This window comes from Felis catus, chromosome A3 (assembly GCF_018350175.1).
Source record: "Felis catus isolate Fca126 chromosome A3, F.catus_Fca126_mat1.0, whole genome shotgun sequence".
NCBI classification, from domain to species: Eukaryota; Metazoa; Chordata; class Mammalia; order Carnivora; family Felidae; genus Felis; species Felis catus.
This window is the reverse complement of record NC_058370.1, coordinates 22,305,513-22,322,000: the sequence shown is the minus strand read 5'-3', so window position 1 is coordinate 22,322,000 and position 16,488 is coordinate 22,305,513. Positions and strand designations below refer to the sequence as shown.

Sequence of the window (16,488 nt, the reverse complement as noted above, 5' to 3'; positions counted from 1 at the left end):
GCCAAAAGGCTGGCAGGAAGAAGAAACTGTAGCAGCAGCAAAGGGCTTAAATCTTCCACAAACTGGGCATTCAGCCTCCATGTAGTTGAGAATTGGCTGGACCCCTAAGTTAAATATCTTAGACTAACAAAAAGTGATCTCTAATCTCTGAGCTGGGAACCAGAGTGGGATGGCCACTCCTTCCTCGCTCTTAGGCAGGTCTGGCACATCCCAGAGCTTCCACTGTGACAAAAGAGCCAATAGTCTGCTGCCTTGTTGATTTGGTGTTGGGTATGGAGGGAACTTTGAAATTATCAGATGAAAGGTTGTATTATCATTGTTCTACCCAGACATTTGTCCGACTCCATAACCAGAAGACTGGCCAGGAAGTAGTGTTTGTTGCTGAGCCAGACAGCAAGAACGTGTACAAATTTGAACTGGATACTTCTGAGAGAAAGATCGAATTTGACTCTGCATCCGGCACCTACACTCTCTATTTGATCATCGGAGATGCCACTTTGAAGAACCCAATCCTTTGGAATGTGGTATGCCCTAATGCACCTTGACCTAGGCAAGAGTGGCTGTGCCACAGTCAGACAGAGACTGCTCTTTTTCAGGAACATGGCCTCTTTACCCTGGCCTTGCCTGTGCAGGGCAATAAATAGGCATGGTGAGGTGAGGGGCCGTGTGCTGGTCCTAGGGGTATGCACATGGCCTGGCACATCGTAGGTGCTGGATAAATAGTGACTGAGTGAATGAATGAAGCATGAATTTGCCCTCGTGGGTCCTAGCAAACTTCTATAAAAGTTCCACTCGAAGGAAGTTTTCATTTTATAGCAAAGCACTATGGGGGATACATAGATGTAAGAGATAAAAGCCTGGTCTTTGAGATGTGGTATAGCCTCACAGGGTGGGGTGGGAAAGGGTAAGATTTGAATTTTAAAAATAATTCAGATGAATTCTAGAATATGCAAGATGCTAATAAACTATTAACCAATATTTGCATACTGTGTTATAGTTTACGTAGTGCTCTTCACCTCCATATCTCACATCTGATGGATGTGATGAGCGAAATACTTCTTGAAAGACAGCATTCGAGTGAGGGGTGGAAGAATTGCAGGGGTTTGTCAGAATTGTATTTGGGGGCTGGGGAATGACCCGCAGAAGATGTTCTCGGTGAGGCCTGAGTGGGTCCATTTTGCTGGAGCCCCTGCATCTGGTCAAGAGCAGTGGGTGGTGAGGTTGGAAAGGTAGCAGAGGCCAAACCCCAGGCCTTGAATGGCGGTCGCTCCCTCTGCAAGACAAAGGGGCGGCTGCATTTCTTTGCATTGTATTCAGAGCCTTTTTTCTTCTCCTGGACTTCGGGCTGCTTTTTGTACGAGAGCACATTTTCATTTCTTTTTTCTGTGACTAAATCACACTTCCCAGGGACACCAGTAGTTTCTGATTGCAACTGTAACAGCCTGAATACCAGCTGGGATTTTTGTATTAAGCAGCTCTGTGGGGCTCACCAGACCAGTAGAAAATTGAAATTCTAGCTCTAAAAAGCAGTTTCAACAAATACTTATTATTTTGTTCTTGACATTTTTACTGCCTCAGTTGTCAGCTAATAGATCAGAAGTGATTAGACTGCTAGGAGCTGTTTTCAGTTATGGGCCTGCATGTGAGTTAGGGCATGCTACCCTGTTTCAACCCCTTCTCTACTCTGTGCCTTTAAAAGCTGCCCTTATTTTTTTAGGCTGATGTGGTCATCAAGTTCCCTGAAGAAGATGCTCCATCGACTGTCCTGTCCAAGAACCTTTTCACCCCCAAACAGGAAATTCAGGTATAAGGAACCTAAGGGCTCTCCCACTAAACATGGAGGAGATACGTAAAATGGGCACAACGAGAGAGGGCAGCGAATGCCTGAACTGTGGCTCTGGGATCTCCTTTAACCTGTTTACACAATATTTTATAGTTTTGGCTTCACCACACTACAGATTAAACGGGACAAATGTCAGCGCCAACCTAGAACTTGAAAAAACAGGCTCAAAGAGCCCAGTGACCAGCTCCCTGAAAGCAGATAGTTGGACACAAAATCAGAGTCTGTTTTTCCTAAACATTCAGAAGGCTCAGCCTTCAGTTGACAGCTACAGGACTGATGGGTTTGGCATTCTTCCTCTCTGCTCCTGCAGAAATCAGGGCTATTGGGGCCTATAGGTGGAAAACTCAACTGGGTGGGAGCATAGGGCTTTCCTCCCCCAGGCAATCCTCTCTCCAGGGATTCGTCTTCCATGCACACAGTTAGCAATCTCTGCCCAGCCCAGCTCAGCTCCACAGGACTGTTGTGAGAATCAAAATAAGTAACTGATCAAGGAAGAAAGGCTTTGAAAAGTCTCTAAAACATTTTACAAAATAAACATAAACAAAATAGGTATAGTAATTGTTAAGCAGTTTGAGCCATTGGTTAAGGAGACTGAGGTGGACGCACTCAGTGGACTATTTTGCAGTCCTAAGAAATGATCATACTGTAGTAATGTGGAAACTGTTCACACCACATCTGAATGAATGTCGAGATGTTCCAAGCAGACTGCTTACTCTTGTTTCACTATTTAAAAAAAGGACAAGGGTCCAAAGGGTGTAAGTAGTAGGATTCTTCTTTGAAATCCTCCTAATGTTGATACAGCATTGTTTAAGATTGTAAAATGCAGTTAAATAGAAGGTACAACTGTGAGGATGAAGGGTGCTGACTGATCTGCCATAGACGGTGTTAGAGATCCCTTAATGGTAGTGGCAGCAAAGAGGAACTGAGGTGAAAATTTGGGAACAGGACTCCCAGGTGGTGTTGCCTCATCCTGGAGCTGGGTTGGCTGGACATTGGCAAGGAAAGACAGACATGAGTCTGTGCATTGGAAGAAAGACTGAAAAGAAGTTAAATTTGCACATGTTAGAGCTTACAAAGCACAGTCAGATGCCCTATTGCATTTGGTCTTTACAGCCACCTTGCAAACCTAATAGGATGGTCATTGCCCTCCCATCCCCGATTTTCCAGTTAGAAACAGGCAAAAAGTTGGTAAAGCAACTTGCCCCTCTACTTGGGCCCAAATAGAAGTCTTCTGGACCCCTAGTCCATCACTGACCCTGCTGGGTGACACTGTCTAGATGAGCCTCCCAAATATCTTCATACAGAGGTTCTCAGAACAAAGCAAAACAAAGAAATACCAGAGCAGTGCTTGCCCAGCTTTCTGGTTCCAATTCTGGAAATCAGGCAGAACAAGGAAGAGAGAAGGTTCATTTAGGGCTTCCTTAGAGCCATGGGCTGGATGCAGAAGGGGTGAGTTATGGTTGGAACCATCAGTAGTGAAGCTCTTTTACAGTGAGTGAGGTTACCACCAGTGAGCTAACTTAAGTGGGGCAGTAATATATGATAGTGCCACCCTAGGAACCCAGAAGCATTATGAAAGCCAGAGTCCTGCCTTGGATATATCATCCAAACCATCCATATACCTGGGCACCCTCTCTGACACTAAGCAAAATGCCACTGAATGGGTTGCATTTTCTAACCTCTAAACGGCAGTGAGTCTTTGCGAGAAAAAGAGGGTTGCCCAAGTAGTGAGCTGGGACTGGTGTCTTTGGAAAGAGGCCTCTGGGATTAGAAGCCAGCATTGAGAAGAGGCAGAAGCCCAGTGTCCTCTCACTTCCAGGAGGGTTTAGCCTCTGGGAAGCATTTCTTCTTCTTGACTGTCATTGGCATTTTGGTTCCTGGTATACATGGCAGCCCCTGCAGGGAAGGGCACATTCTTAAATACTCTTGGTACGTCCTCTTTTGGCAGCACCTGTTCCGAGAGCCTGAGAAGAGGCCCCCCACCGTGGTGTCCAATACGTTCACAGCCCTGATCCTCTCGCCCTTGCTCCTGCTCTTTGCTCTGGTGAGTAGCTGTAATTAGCATGGGCAGCGTGTGTCTGGCGCCAGACTCAGCAGATGTAGCTGTTCTAAAGGAGGCTTTGTGCTCTGGCCTCTGCACAGCTCTGAAGGGGTCCAGCAGCTGTGACCTGAACCGATGGTCAAAAAATTTTAGAATAACTGAAATTCCCCACTGTGGGGAACAGCCAACTGATCCATAAACGAGAGGCATGAGAAAGTACCTTATAGCCACTAAAAAATGATAAAAGTGTATGGACTGGGATAGTCTGCAGGAGTGTTCAGATGAGGTCAGGTGTGAAGAAGGCAAGGCCCAATGCTGATAGCTATATAAAAAGAGAGTACAGAGGGACACCTGGGTGGCTCAGTCGGTTTAGCGTCTGACTCTTGATTTCAGCTCAGGTCATGATAACACAGTTCATGATATCGAACTCTGCGTTGTGTGTCGGGCTCTGCGCTGATAGCTCGGAGCCCGCTTGGGATTCTCTCTAACACAGTTCATGATATCGAACTCTGCGTTGTGTGTCGGGCTCTGCGCTGATAGCTCGGAGCCCGCTTGGGATTCTCTCTCTCTCCCCTGCTGTTTCTCTCTCTCTCTCAATAAACAAGTAAGTAAGTAAGTAAGTAAATAAATAAATAAATAAATAAATAAATAAATAAATAAATAAATTTTTTGAAAAGATAACAACAGAGAACAGAGGCTGTGCATTTCAGTGAACCTAAAACCATAAACAACCCAAAACCCTCATAAAAGCAAGTGTTAAATAAATTATGGTACATCCATATGATGGAATAATATGCACTTTATTAAAAGAATATATAGATTTATATGCTGGTATTGACAAGATTGCCAAGATGTACTGGGTGAAGAAGGCCAGGGGTAGAAGAGTATGTTTAGTATGGTCCTCTTTGTAAAAACCTTGAAAAGGCATTATCTGTTAGTGTTGGTCACCTCTAAGGAGAGGACCTTTTAGGAAGTATAAAGGAAGGAAATTTTTATACTTCAGTGTACTGTTTGAATTTTTTTTTAATAATTTTCTTTTGGTCTCTCTTTACAAATTATAAATATAAGAAGCATATCCTCGAAGTTCAGAGAATTTTGATAACTGTATGGAAAACTCATTAGATCTTACTTCTGGAAAGTTAGCTGCCTGTGTTTCTAATTTATTCATTGATTTTAGTAAAGGAATTATTGGTCAGTCTAAATCTGGAAGGCATGGCACAGTCTTTCAGAAACCAGACTGAGGGTATGGGCACCTGTTCTCATGAGTGATCAGAATTTCAAAAGGCATGGAACCCACAGCAGGAGCGTGCACCCTACCGGCTGCCAAGGGTCTTATCTTACCAGTACTTTAGAGGAATTAGCCTGAGTGCCAGTTACTTCATCATAAATGCAGTCTGTGACCTTTCAGCTTTGTGGTTTCACCTGCTTTAAAATAGAAGAGTTTGCAGTCATTAAAAAGGATGTTCAGGTTTGAGTTACTCGAGCACATTTGAGAGCAGGTATAGGAATGCCTTCCTAAAGAGAAAAGGGAACAATTTTTTTCCTGAGGACTTATAATAGGATGGCTGTCACTTGGAAAAATTTCCTGTCCTTCAAGTATACATGAACTTTTAAGCCCTTGGGGCTGTTCATTGGATTAGCATTGACATAGCATGTGTTGCCTTCCCTTTCAAGTTCTAATGTCTTTTTAATTTATCTCTCCCCATCGTTCAGTGGATCCGGATTGGTGCCAATGTCTCCAACTTCACTTTTGCTCCAAGCACGATCATCTTTCACCTGGGACATGCTGGTAAGCACTCTAGGCTGCTAATTCCATTTAGCTTCCTCTGACATTTTGCCTGCCCATGCAAAAGCCCTGTTAAGTAGACCCACAACCTATTAACTATAATGACTTAATAGCATAACATTTCCCTCTTCCTCCTGGCCTTTTAGGACAGTTAATATGATGATAAACCTGTTTGGTCCATCAGCGTAGAACAGCTGTCATTATATTGGGTTTCATTGTGCTAGGCTGCTGTTGGCTGGCCATTTACCCATACTTAATAGCCCTGTTCATTTCCAGAGATTACTCACTTGCCGTAGCTTTACATTGAGCCATCTTCCTGGATGAAGAGCATTAATGCAGTTTCCAAAGGTTATCTTTCCCCACATATCGATCTTCACGTTTGTTGGCGGCTGGGTCTGGACAGTAATAGAAAACAGTTTCTTCCACAGTTGGCCACACTGTCCCGTGTTATTCTCTTGAGAACTTAGGACCTAAACATAACAAGACGGTAAATTCACAAACCAGCTAAGCGTTTGAGACGTTTGACCCTGTTGGATCTGTGGTGCCTTGCATTTCACTGAGATTTCAGTATTCTCTGATTTCGTTGACGCTTTGGGGAGTCACCCTCTGTGCATCCATAGTGTGTGATTCTGTAGCGGTCCACAGATGAATCAGTTAAAATTCTAGACAAATGTGTGTCTGTGTTTTTCTCAGGAAAGAGGGAGTTTGTAACTTTGATCAGATTCTCACAGTGGTCCGTGACCTCAGAAACAGTTAAGAACCCCTGCCGTAGTTCATCCGTCATCTTTCTGGGCAAAATTGACAGGATGACCTTTCTCACCAGCCTAGTTACTGGGTTTGATGATAGCCCTCCTGAGTGAAGCTGAGACTAGAACCTGAATATAAATTTGTTTAGAGCCATGACTTGTCTTGCCAGAGTGTTTTTTGTGCACATTCCCTCATTTGATTTTCATCACAGCTGTGATGTGGGTGCCCAGGGCAGGAGTTAGGATCCTCCCTGTTCAACAAGTGAGAGAATGTAGGCTCAGAGAAATGGAAGCGGCTAGGCAAGGAAGAGCCTGGACCAGAACCCAGGGCTCCCAGTGCCCAGGCCTGAGCCCTTTTCATTAAACCTTCTTCCTCAGTGCTTCCTGCTTCCTTCCTACTCACACTGGCAAAATCCCCTTAATAATCTTTTTTTAATAGAAAGGAAATTATTCATTTATATAACCCTGCATGCTTTCATTCAGAATTTAAAAAATAAAATGAATGCCAAATATTGTATCATAGTAATGCTTTAAAAAAAAAACCAACAAAAATAAAAAACCTACATTAGAGGAAATAGATGTGAGTTGGAACATGGAACTGGATAGTTTAGGTAGCTAACATCTGATTTTTACCTCTGAATTTCTCGGTAGCCAAGGTAAGTATATTGAGTTAATTTTCTGGCACCAGATAAAAGGAATAAAATGAGCTGGTCTAGAAATAGAGACCTCTTCAGAGTCCAGCAGTTTAATTGGCTGTCATGACATCTGTTCCTGTAGCCATGCTGGGGCTCATGTATGTCTACTGGACTCAGCTCAACATGTTCCAGACCCTGAAGTACCTGGCCATCTTGGGCAGCGTGACGTTCCTGGCTGGCAATCGGATGCTGGCCCAGCAGGCAATCAAGAGGTAAGGCTGAGGATGGGCCAGGGACTCAGAGTGGGATTAGAAATATTTTTGTCAGCTCTGCTCACCCAGCTCTTTCAACAAGGGTATGTGGCAGAATGATTCGTATCCTTAGGGGCAAGTGTGACACCTTAATCCAGCCTTTTAAGTCCGAAAGGGGCCTTGGTGATCAGTTTTAAATGTATTAAAACCACAGTGATTTATGCCCTGACACATTAGAACAAGGGAAGAAAATAATTGCTTTATGAAGATTAAAATGGATTAGAACATGTGCGGCAGAAGATCGTTGTTAATGTGCTGGCTGTATAAAAATGTTCTCTACTCGCCACGGGGAATCCCATTCTGTCCTCCTCCCATGCCCCAGAGCTAATCCTCTATAACCCCTGGCAGACTCACGGAGCGTTTCCTCCTAAGTGTGAGGTCCACGCTCTTCCCATCCCATCCCACCCCCACCCCCAACTGCCACAGGTTTTAAGAAGCCTCTAACAGGGAGCCCTGCTCGGTAGCCTGTACCACGTCCCTGAGAACCAGACAACCTTAGGTTCACACAAACGGTCAGATCTCAGCACGGCAGCAGCTTGCTGGCAGCTTGATTTTCGAACCTGGATTAGAAGCAAATTTAAATGTCACATAGGTGTTTCTCATTGATTTGACTTTATTAGAACTTGGGTGATTTGAGCCACGGAAAGGTCGGTAAGAAAAGGTCAGAATTGCTTTCACCTTTGGAAGTTAACATTTTCAGATGTGCCCTGCTTTCTCCTCTCCAGGACTTTTGCTGTAAGAATGTAACTCAATAGTGTTGTGCCCTCCAACATGGCTGCCAATTAAGTTGGGCAGATCAGAGAGGCTTTCTCAGAGACCATTAGTAGGCGGGAGAGCCACCTGTCTCATCCCTGCCTGAGTCGCCATTGTGCGCTGAGTGCCTCGCCTCGTGGAGACCTGGCCCCGAGGTGCTCCCTCACTTCCCTGTAGTGATCCACGTTCCACCAGAGCTTCCCTTAGCACCGGCAGTGGCAGCTGGTTCATTTCTCTGCCCTTCCAGGAGCCTTAACTTGGCAACTATGCATCGCATCTGAGAAAGAGCCAGGGACTCAGCTGTTTTTTCTAAGCAGAGCCCTGTTCCCTTGCAGCAGCCAGTCCAGACCCCAGGGAGCCAAAAGGCTGTGCTCTGTTGAGTTCTCTCTTTTCTGGAAGTTGCCCACACAAGATGTACAAATCAGGGGAGTAGTGGACTGGAAACCATTTGATTTAGATCCTGTTTAGCAGGAGTTCCTAATCTGAAATCCTAAAATTGTGTACATTTTCTGGGGAGAGAGACCATGGTCCTCATCCCCTCTCCAGAATGTGTGCACACGGACATGCACGCACCCTCATACAGAAAGTTCTGCTGTGAGTCCTAGAACAAACTCTGCCACTGGGGGAGTCACGGACCCTAATGGAAGCTCTGGTTGGGTGTTTGCCATTTCTTTTCTCAAGCTTATTTCTCTTCCCACTGTCCTTTCTTGATTCTCAAACCCTCTTTCCTTTGGCAGGATCGCTGCAGAGCAGAGCAGTAGATTGGCAAAATATAGGACACTACGGTAAAGATGAAGGGTGGACTCATCCCAGAAGCAGGGCCCCTTTCCCATCTTGCCCACCTCATGCATGTCAGTTTTTTATCTGATGTTCAGCCCCACTCGTTCCTCCCCACCTTCCCCAAGCCAAAGCTGAATTCTGGGGCCATTTTTGAACTTAGTGGACCAGGGCAAAAAACCAAAACTCCCTGAGTGAGCCCAACTGATAGGGTAATTTGACCTGGCTTTGGCTGCATTAGACTCCATCCTCCCTTATGCCCATGGGGTACTTGATAGACAGCAGCCCCTTTCTCGATGAGGAAAGCAGAGTTGAGGATAAGACAGATGCAACCTTGGACGTCTTGAAAGGGGACCCCGTTCAGAACATCTCAATTCATTAAATGATGGTCCCATGGCAAATCCTGGCACACCTTGTCACTGTTTCTAGGCCTTTTTGTAACACTGATCTTTGGTTGGGCCAAACAGTGTGGTTTGGTGAGATTCTCTGTTACGAAGAACTAATGGCCATAGCTCAAAGCCAGCATCAGAACCCCGGTTTCTAGAAGTCGGGGTGTAGTTCAGGGCTGATCCCTGTGTGACTAAAATGTCAAGTGAAATATCACCCATTTTCCTAGGTATTAATCCTAGGATGAGGATGGAGGTGAAAGCAAGGTGAAGGGAGGGAAGGAGAGAGAGTATGCGCTTCATTGATCAGTTCCTCTAGACTAGGGATCAGGAAAAGTTCTCTGGAAAGATAGTATTTTAGGCTTTGCAGACCATATGGTCTCCGTCACAGCTACTCAACTCTGTCACTATAATGTGAAAGCAGCCGTAGACTAAACAAATGAGCATGGCTGTGTTCCAATAAAACTTTATTTACAAAAACAGGTGGTGGGCTGGATTTGGCCCATGGGGCATCATTTGCTGACACCTGTACTAGGCCAACATATAGAGAAGGAAAGTATTTGAATTTTCAAGTCATGTTCCCTGATCCCTTGCCTTGGAAGTGGCTTCCCTGCCAAGGCAGCAGAACCATCTAATTTTTAATCCTCTGCAGACCAGGGAGATCAACAAAAGCATGGAATGTAGAGCCTTTTCACTGATGTGTGAGCATAAGCTGGCACACCTAATCCTCAACACAAAGACTGCGTTTGTCCTGGTTTTGTTGTTTTGGGTTTAATTGAGGTACAATTTATATCCAGTAAAAGTTGCCCTTTTTGAGTACAATCTGAATGTTGACAAATTACACAGTCGTGTAAATAGCACCTCAGTCAAGGTATAGACTATTTCTACACTCCAGAAAGTTCCCCTGTGTAGTCAGTCCCTTGTGTCCTCCCCCATTCCCTAACATACCCAGTTGATTTTGTCCGCATTAGAGTTGTTCTGAGATTTTACTTTCAGAACTAGTCCTTTCTGCTAAATATTGAGCTCTTTAATTCTTCAAAATAACTCTGGATTGATTTTTTTTTTTCTTGCTATTTAGATAGTCTACCCTCATGCTGCTGCTACCCCCAAATCACACTGCTTGAGAGAGAGGAAAGATGCTTGATCATGTGGACGTTTGGGACTTCAGAGGTCGGGGCCTAGTATTTTAAAGAAAAGTCTGTGGTAGCTAAGTGCTTTTGATCTGAGGACAGACATCGATTTGAAGAGGCACAATAGAGGCTGTACCTTCTTAGCCAAGACGGAGGCTGGTGGGCCGCTGCCCTTTCAGCTCCTCCTGTTTCATACTCACGCTCTCCTCTCCTCATGGTTGTTCCGGAGCACACACGTTTTAGTGCACCTGGGAACCTCTGCATGTTGGCAGGGGATTAGGGGCACTCACTTCAGCCTTCAGGATTAGTTCTGTGCCTGTGTGTGTGTCCCCTGGAACTGTGGATTAATCGGTTTGGAGCCTACCATTCTGCAAGACTGCATTGCCATCGCGTCAGCCCTCACCACTGGGTAGAACTGCCCGCTTAGGACGGCGTGCGTGTCGGCGCGGTGCCTCTGCCTGCCGGAGCTGCCCGAAACACCTGTTTGCTGCTTCACCCTCCTACCTGCACAGCAGCTGTCTAGATTGTCATTTCCGTTCTCATGTTTCCCCTCAGTTCGTAGAGTCGAGGGTAGGGCAGCCATGGGGAAAGAAGGAATAAGAGATAGAGAGGTTTTTGTCTCCTCTTAGAGTTTTTCTGTGAGCTGAGTTCCATTTTTGAGAATCGTTCTTAGGTTCAGACACTGAGGCTGACCATTGGCAAGAACACGACTGGAGACCTGCATGGCAGGAGTATGGTGCGGGTTTCTGTCCTGAGTGGCCGGAATGTCATCGTCCGAGCTACGTGAGGGCCCGTGCTGGTTGGCGGACCCGGAGCGTGGGAAATTGAAGATGGACATTCTTTAGGCTTTCCTTTTTCTTCCCCTAGTTGAAATTTACACTGTCTTTCTGGCCTTGCACTGTGAGAGGTGTGCCTGGAATTACCTCATGTCAGAGCGCCACATGCCACTTTCTTTCCTAGTCGTCAGGTTTGCGCTGTTGTTCGTATTTATGTTATCATCAGCTTTTGCTGGAACTAGTGGTCTCACAATCTCTTGTGAAATGAGATGGGGGATAAATAAATACAATTAATAGATTGATGATTATTCCTATATAAATAGGATCTTAAAATGGCAGAGAACCTTGGGTCTCTCTGTTGTCACCAGTTAGGAACTGTAACAGCGAACTGAAACCTTCAGTAATTTGGTGTTTGTCTCCATTTTCTTTCAGAACAGCACATTAGTGCCGGAAGAAGGAAAGAAATTCTGCAAGCTGAGATGAATATCAAGAAAAGGAGTCAAGAACAATTCACAGTTCGTAAAGAGAAATGAAGAAACTTTATTTAAACAAAAAAAAGTCAGAATTGTGGTTATATGTTTGCTTGTTGTTTTTCTATTTCCCCGACACAGAGCGCACACCTGTGAGCCCAAATGTCCTGTTTCTTTGGCATGGTGCCTTAGCAAGAGGCTGTGAATATTCCTAACTTAGCCAGATGTTGCATTTAAAAAGTTGAAATTTGTAATTAATCTGTTTTGGAATAAAGAGAATAACAGGAACAACGGCCCGATTGAGAGTTTGTTCTAGTACTTTTGGGCTGGTGGGATCCCCAGGGTACATATAACATGAGGACTTAGTTGGGAAGTATTGTTGACAAGGTGGCCGGGGTGTTTCTCCAGGCCTTTTTACTTTAGTCCTTTTTGCCTCTTTCCTAACAGGACTGAGAATTGCCTGGAAAAGTGGGCATTTTTTCTTCTCCAGTAGTGGGCACCATCTGTCTGCAAAGGAGTCCTGTTGATATCTGAAGGCCCCTCTGCTTTTGCCTTCAAAGTATGGGCTTGGCATGCAGTGGGGAAGGGGAGGAATTGTCTTAAAAGGAGGCGGGCCACATGAGTATTCTTAGGCTCTTAGAGGGACACACATATCTCAAGGATGTCCCTTTTGAAGTTGTGTCCAGGACCACCATTACCTGGAGGTTATATTCTATCACATAGAGAAGAAATATTGAATAATATGGTTAAGTGTATAGACTTCAGTGTTAAGCAAACCTGCTGTCACCACTTGTTAGGGTGAGGGACATTGGGCCGGTGGCTTAAGTTTTCTAAGCCTCCTTTTCTTCTGTAGAAGAGAGATAATGACTGTACTTACATCATATGACTGAAGGAGTTTCCTGCATCTAAAGTGCTTGGCTCAGCTCTTGGCACCTTCCCCAATTAGCTCCTAGCTACATACTTCTCTCATTACCTCTGATTCTATTAATTGAAACATCATAAATACATTTAGATTACTTTTGAAAAGCAGGTAATCCTCATGGTATTTATTGAATTTGGGAGGCAGAAATGATTTGAATCAGATTGCATTCCGGTGCAAGCTGGATTTCACTACAGTGAGGAAATTGGGATTTTTGGTTGGGGAAAAGAGATTCTGGAACTTTGGACTACTTCTGAATGGGATTCTACAGGTGAGAGAGGGTGATGTGGGCAATTACAGGGTTGCTTCCAAGGTGGGAAGAAGGCCTCACCTTTCCCAGAGGCTGCAACCAGAGGTGGCCCATTGATAGGTTTTACTTGATCCATATGTTTTCTCAAAAACCGAATAAGCTGCTAACTCAACTGAGAAAGTAATAAAAATACAGGTTTGGGGGTGCTGGCTTCTTTTTTTTTTTTTTCATTTTTTATTTTTGTTTTTAGGGAGGGAGAGCATGTAAGTGAGGGAGAGGGACGGGGGGTTGGGGGGGGAGCAGGGAATTCAAAGCAGGCTCCATGCTCAGGACAGAACCCCACACGAGGGCTCAATCCCATGACCCTGGGATCATGACCTGAGCCGAAATCAAGAGTCAGACCCTCAACTGACTGAGCCACCCAGGCTCGCTGGGTTTTCGATTGTCTTAAAAAAGAAAATCTGAGCCTGTGACATTGGGCCTGATTGCTACATGGCAACAATCAGCTGGAGCCGAGCAGCAGCAACTCCCTGTCGGTGGGGCCTGCTCTTTCCAGCTTGCCGGAGCCCCGTCCCCACAGGGGTCTGTGCCTCTCACCACAGCACGGCGCCTCTGCTGTTCCACCTGCCAATTTCACCTGCCTGGTTCCTGGCGACTATGACTTTGGAAGCCTTCTTTGCTTTTAAGTGTTTGTTTCTTATCCCACTCCGTGGGGAAAGGGTAATACTGGGCTCTAGAGTGGCTCCTAGTGACCCTACTTAGGCTGGCACCACACCAGCTCCATGGTGGGGGAGGGATGACAGCAGGGGGAGCCCACCCAGCTGGGACTTAGACCTAGAACCAGATGGGTACCATTCTGGAAGACAGATCAATGAGACCTGATGGACGGAGGTGTAGAGAAAGGGTAAAGCCTGAGAACAGAAGTATAGGGGCTGCAGGAAAGGAAGTCAGAAAACAGCTTCCAGGCTGGTTGAGGGTTGGCCTGTGGACCCAGAAAGGAGCTGGGGAGTAAAGCACAGCAGACTTGCTATGTGCCACGCTCTGTGCTGCGTGGAGCTGTAGCCGAGAGCAAGACGGACAGTTCCCTGCCCTTGATCCACTTAAAATTGGAGGGGACAGGGAAAACAGACTGCCAATCTGAAGGGCTTTCAAGGAAGCACTTTTTACCTAGCGGGGTTGGGAAGGCTAAGCTGACACCAGAAGGACAAAAGGGAGCCTGTGCAGAGCTGGGAGAGAGCACTCTGGGCATAGGGTCAACATATGCAAAGACGCTGAGGCAAGAGCTTGGCATGGCATGTTCGACCTGAAGGCAGGCCAGTATAACTAGGGTGTAGTTAGCAAGGAGGAGGGTATCCTTGGAAGCCAGAACAAGTACAGCTTTTAAAGGCTGTGGTAAAGGTCACAGATTTTATTTTAGGACCAACGGCAAATTTTAGGCAACTTGAATTTTATGCTGGGACAGAACAGAGTGTAATAATGTGTAATAATGATTTCAGGAATAGAATTTAGCGATTCATCGCTTAACATATAACCCCTAGTGCTCATCTCAGCAAGTGCTCTCCTTAACGCCCATCGCCCATTTAGCCCAACCTCCCACCCAACACCCCACCAGCAATCCTCAGTTCGTTCTCTGTGTTTAAGAGTCTCTTAGGCTCCTGAAACTTCTCCTGGACCCATCTCTGCACTTTCTTGTAAAATCTAGTTTAATAAGAATTCTAAGTCAGTTTGACCAGAACCTACCCCCCACCTCGATATCTGATCAGGTCCTTCATCCTCTACCAACCCCCAGGTGATATCTGAGCACCCTGGCCTGTCTACAGCAGGGATCTTGTTGAGGTCCGTTTGGTCAGAAGCCATCCACCTATCCCCACCCTACTCCTTGGCTATAAATCCCCCCCTTGCCAATGCCGTATTCTGAACTGGGCCCAGTTCTATGCCGAGGTCTCTTTCACCCTAGTGCAGTAGTCCTGAATGAAATCTTATTATTTTTACTATGTGGCTCTGGTTTTTCTTTGACAATGCAGTAGTGCTGAGCCTGGCTTTCTCTAAGAAGTATTAAACATGGTGATTTAGAGCCCAGCTGACCTGCTTGATTAGCTCTGTGCCCTTCTTTACCCCTCAGGGTCTTAGTTTCCCATCAGTAAAAATGGGGATAATACCTCTGAGAGCTTTAGAAGGATTAAATGAGGTCACAGCCAAAACACATACCACAGTGCCTGGCGCTTAGCATTGACTCCGTATTTGCTCTGGTCAGCGCAGGTATCAGTATCACCGTTATTTCCCGTGTGTCATTAGTAGGATCACAGAAAGCAGTTTGTACCAGGTCCACGTGTTTATTTGTCTGTTTGTTTAATTCACTCGATTCCCCAGCTCGCATTTCCTGAGGGACCTGGAATCGTGAAACCACATAAGAGCGCTGCCCTGGAATGAGGAATCGGTTCCCGGCTTTGCTCCCTCTGCGCGGGTGGGACCTGGCTGGGGCGCCTGACCTCTGTGAGGCCACCCCTCCCTGCCTTTCTCCAGAGGGCTGTGGGAGGGAGCAAATGCGGTAATGGATGGGAAACCTCTCTGTGAACTTTAAGTTAATACAAACATAAGGGATTATTATTAAAAGCGACAAGTCCCCCATTGATTAGAGCATTTCCTTAGGGGGAAAAAAATAACACTGGGTCTTAAGTAGGACCCCCAAGGGAATGGGAAGCTCCCAGCCCCTCTGAGGGGAGGGGTAAAGTCTTTTAAGACCATTAGTGTTGTAGTTAATGGTGATAAAGCACCAGAATTGTGGCCATCATGGTTTTTTCCTTTATAATTGTATTCGCCTTGAAAACCACAAGTAGCAGTGGGTCCCAGTGGTCATTATTTCATTTGAAAAACTAATTGGAAGTTGGGAGAGTCCTCAGGGTTTGTTTCTGCCGGGGTGGAGGAAAGAGATGAGCAGGTGGGTCTGGGGGAAGGAGGGGGCCTCGGGGCTGGCCATGGCGAGCCCACCATTCAGCAGCTTCCTCCTTTGTTCTCCTTCCTTGGCAGGTTCTCGGCCTGCCCGCCTCTCTTGGTTGAAGTGGACTGCCAGCCCTCAATGGCTAGCCTTCTCCTCTGGAGAGGGCTTTTGTCCCCCATTGTTGGTATGGTCTCCTCGGCAGAGCCGCCACAGTGGTCCCCTGCAGAGCCTTTCCCACGCCTGACATTCTTTCTTGGAGGGTAAACTGGGGACTCCCAGGGAGAGCAGGTGGTCTAAACCCTGTGAAGAATCAAGCTGGCTTTACAGTTCTGGTGCAGGGAGACAGGAGACCTGCCTGCCAGGCCCCAGGTCAGTGCTGCGTGTCCCTGGCTGCAGAATGGGAGTAGGGATTGCTTGTCTCTGAGTCCCCATCGACTCCAAAATGCTGTGATTCTTCTTGCACTTTTAATCAAAACAGACTTCCCATCACCCGGACTTTTCATAGTTGGTTTTTTGTTTTGTTTTGTTTTTTTAATTACAGCAAAATATACAAATCTTAAGTGTACAGCTCAATGAATGTTTATATCTAACTACACTGGTGTAACCATTGCTCAAAGCAAAATATAGAACAATTTATCCCCCCGGGAAGTTGATGGATTCTAAGAGGTATGTGTAGGGTAAATGATACGCGAGGGTATCTGGCCCAGGTGAGAAATGGTTCATCAAT

At 45.8% G+C, this 16,488-nt stretch overlaps 1 protein-coding gene across 2 annotated transcripts in view; it reads left to right on the top strand.

The window, feature by feature from the left end:
- Positions 1 to 11,942, top strand: part of RPN2 (ribophorin II) — a 60,684-nt gene extending 48,742 nt beyond the window's left edge. The window contains exons 12-18 of one of the 2 annotated variants that reach the window (XM_006929762.4): positions 330 to 524; positions 1,718 to 1,804; positions 3,792 to 3,887; positions 5,598 to 5,673; positions 7,194 to 7,323; positions 8,853 to 8,900; positions 11,617 to 11,942. In XM_006929762.4, coding sequence (XP_006929824.1) covers positions 330 to 524; positions 1,718 to 1,804; positions 3,792 to 3,887; positions 5,598 to 5,673; positions 7,194 to 7,323; positions 8,853 to 8,900; positions 11,617 to 11,629 — 645 coding nt within the window. In that variant the 3' untranslated portion in view covers positions 11,630 to 11,942. The remainder of the gene's footprint in view (positions 1 to 329; positions 525 to 1,717; positions 1,805 to 3,791; positions 3,888 to 5,597; positions 5,674 to 7,193; positions 7,324 to 8,852; positions 8,901 to 11,616) is intronic. The other variant, XM_003983488.5, reaches the window with a different exon arrangement.
- Positions 11,943 to 16,488: the final 4,546 nt, after the last annotated feature.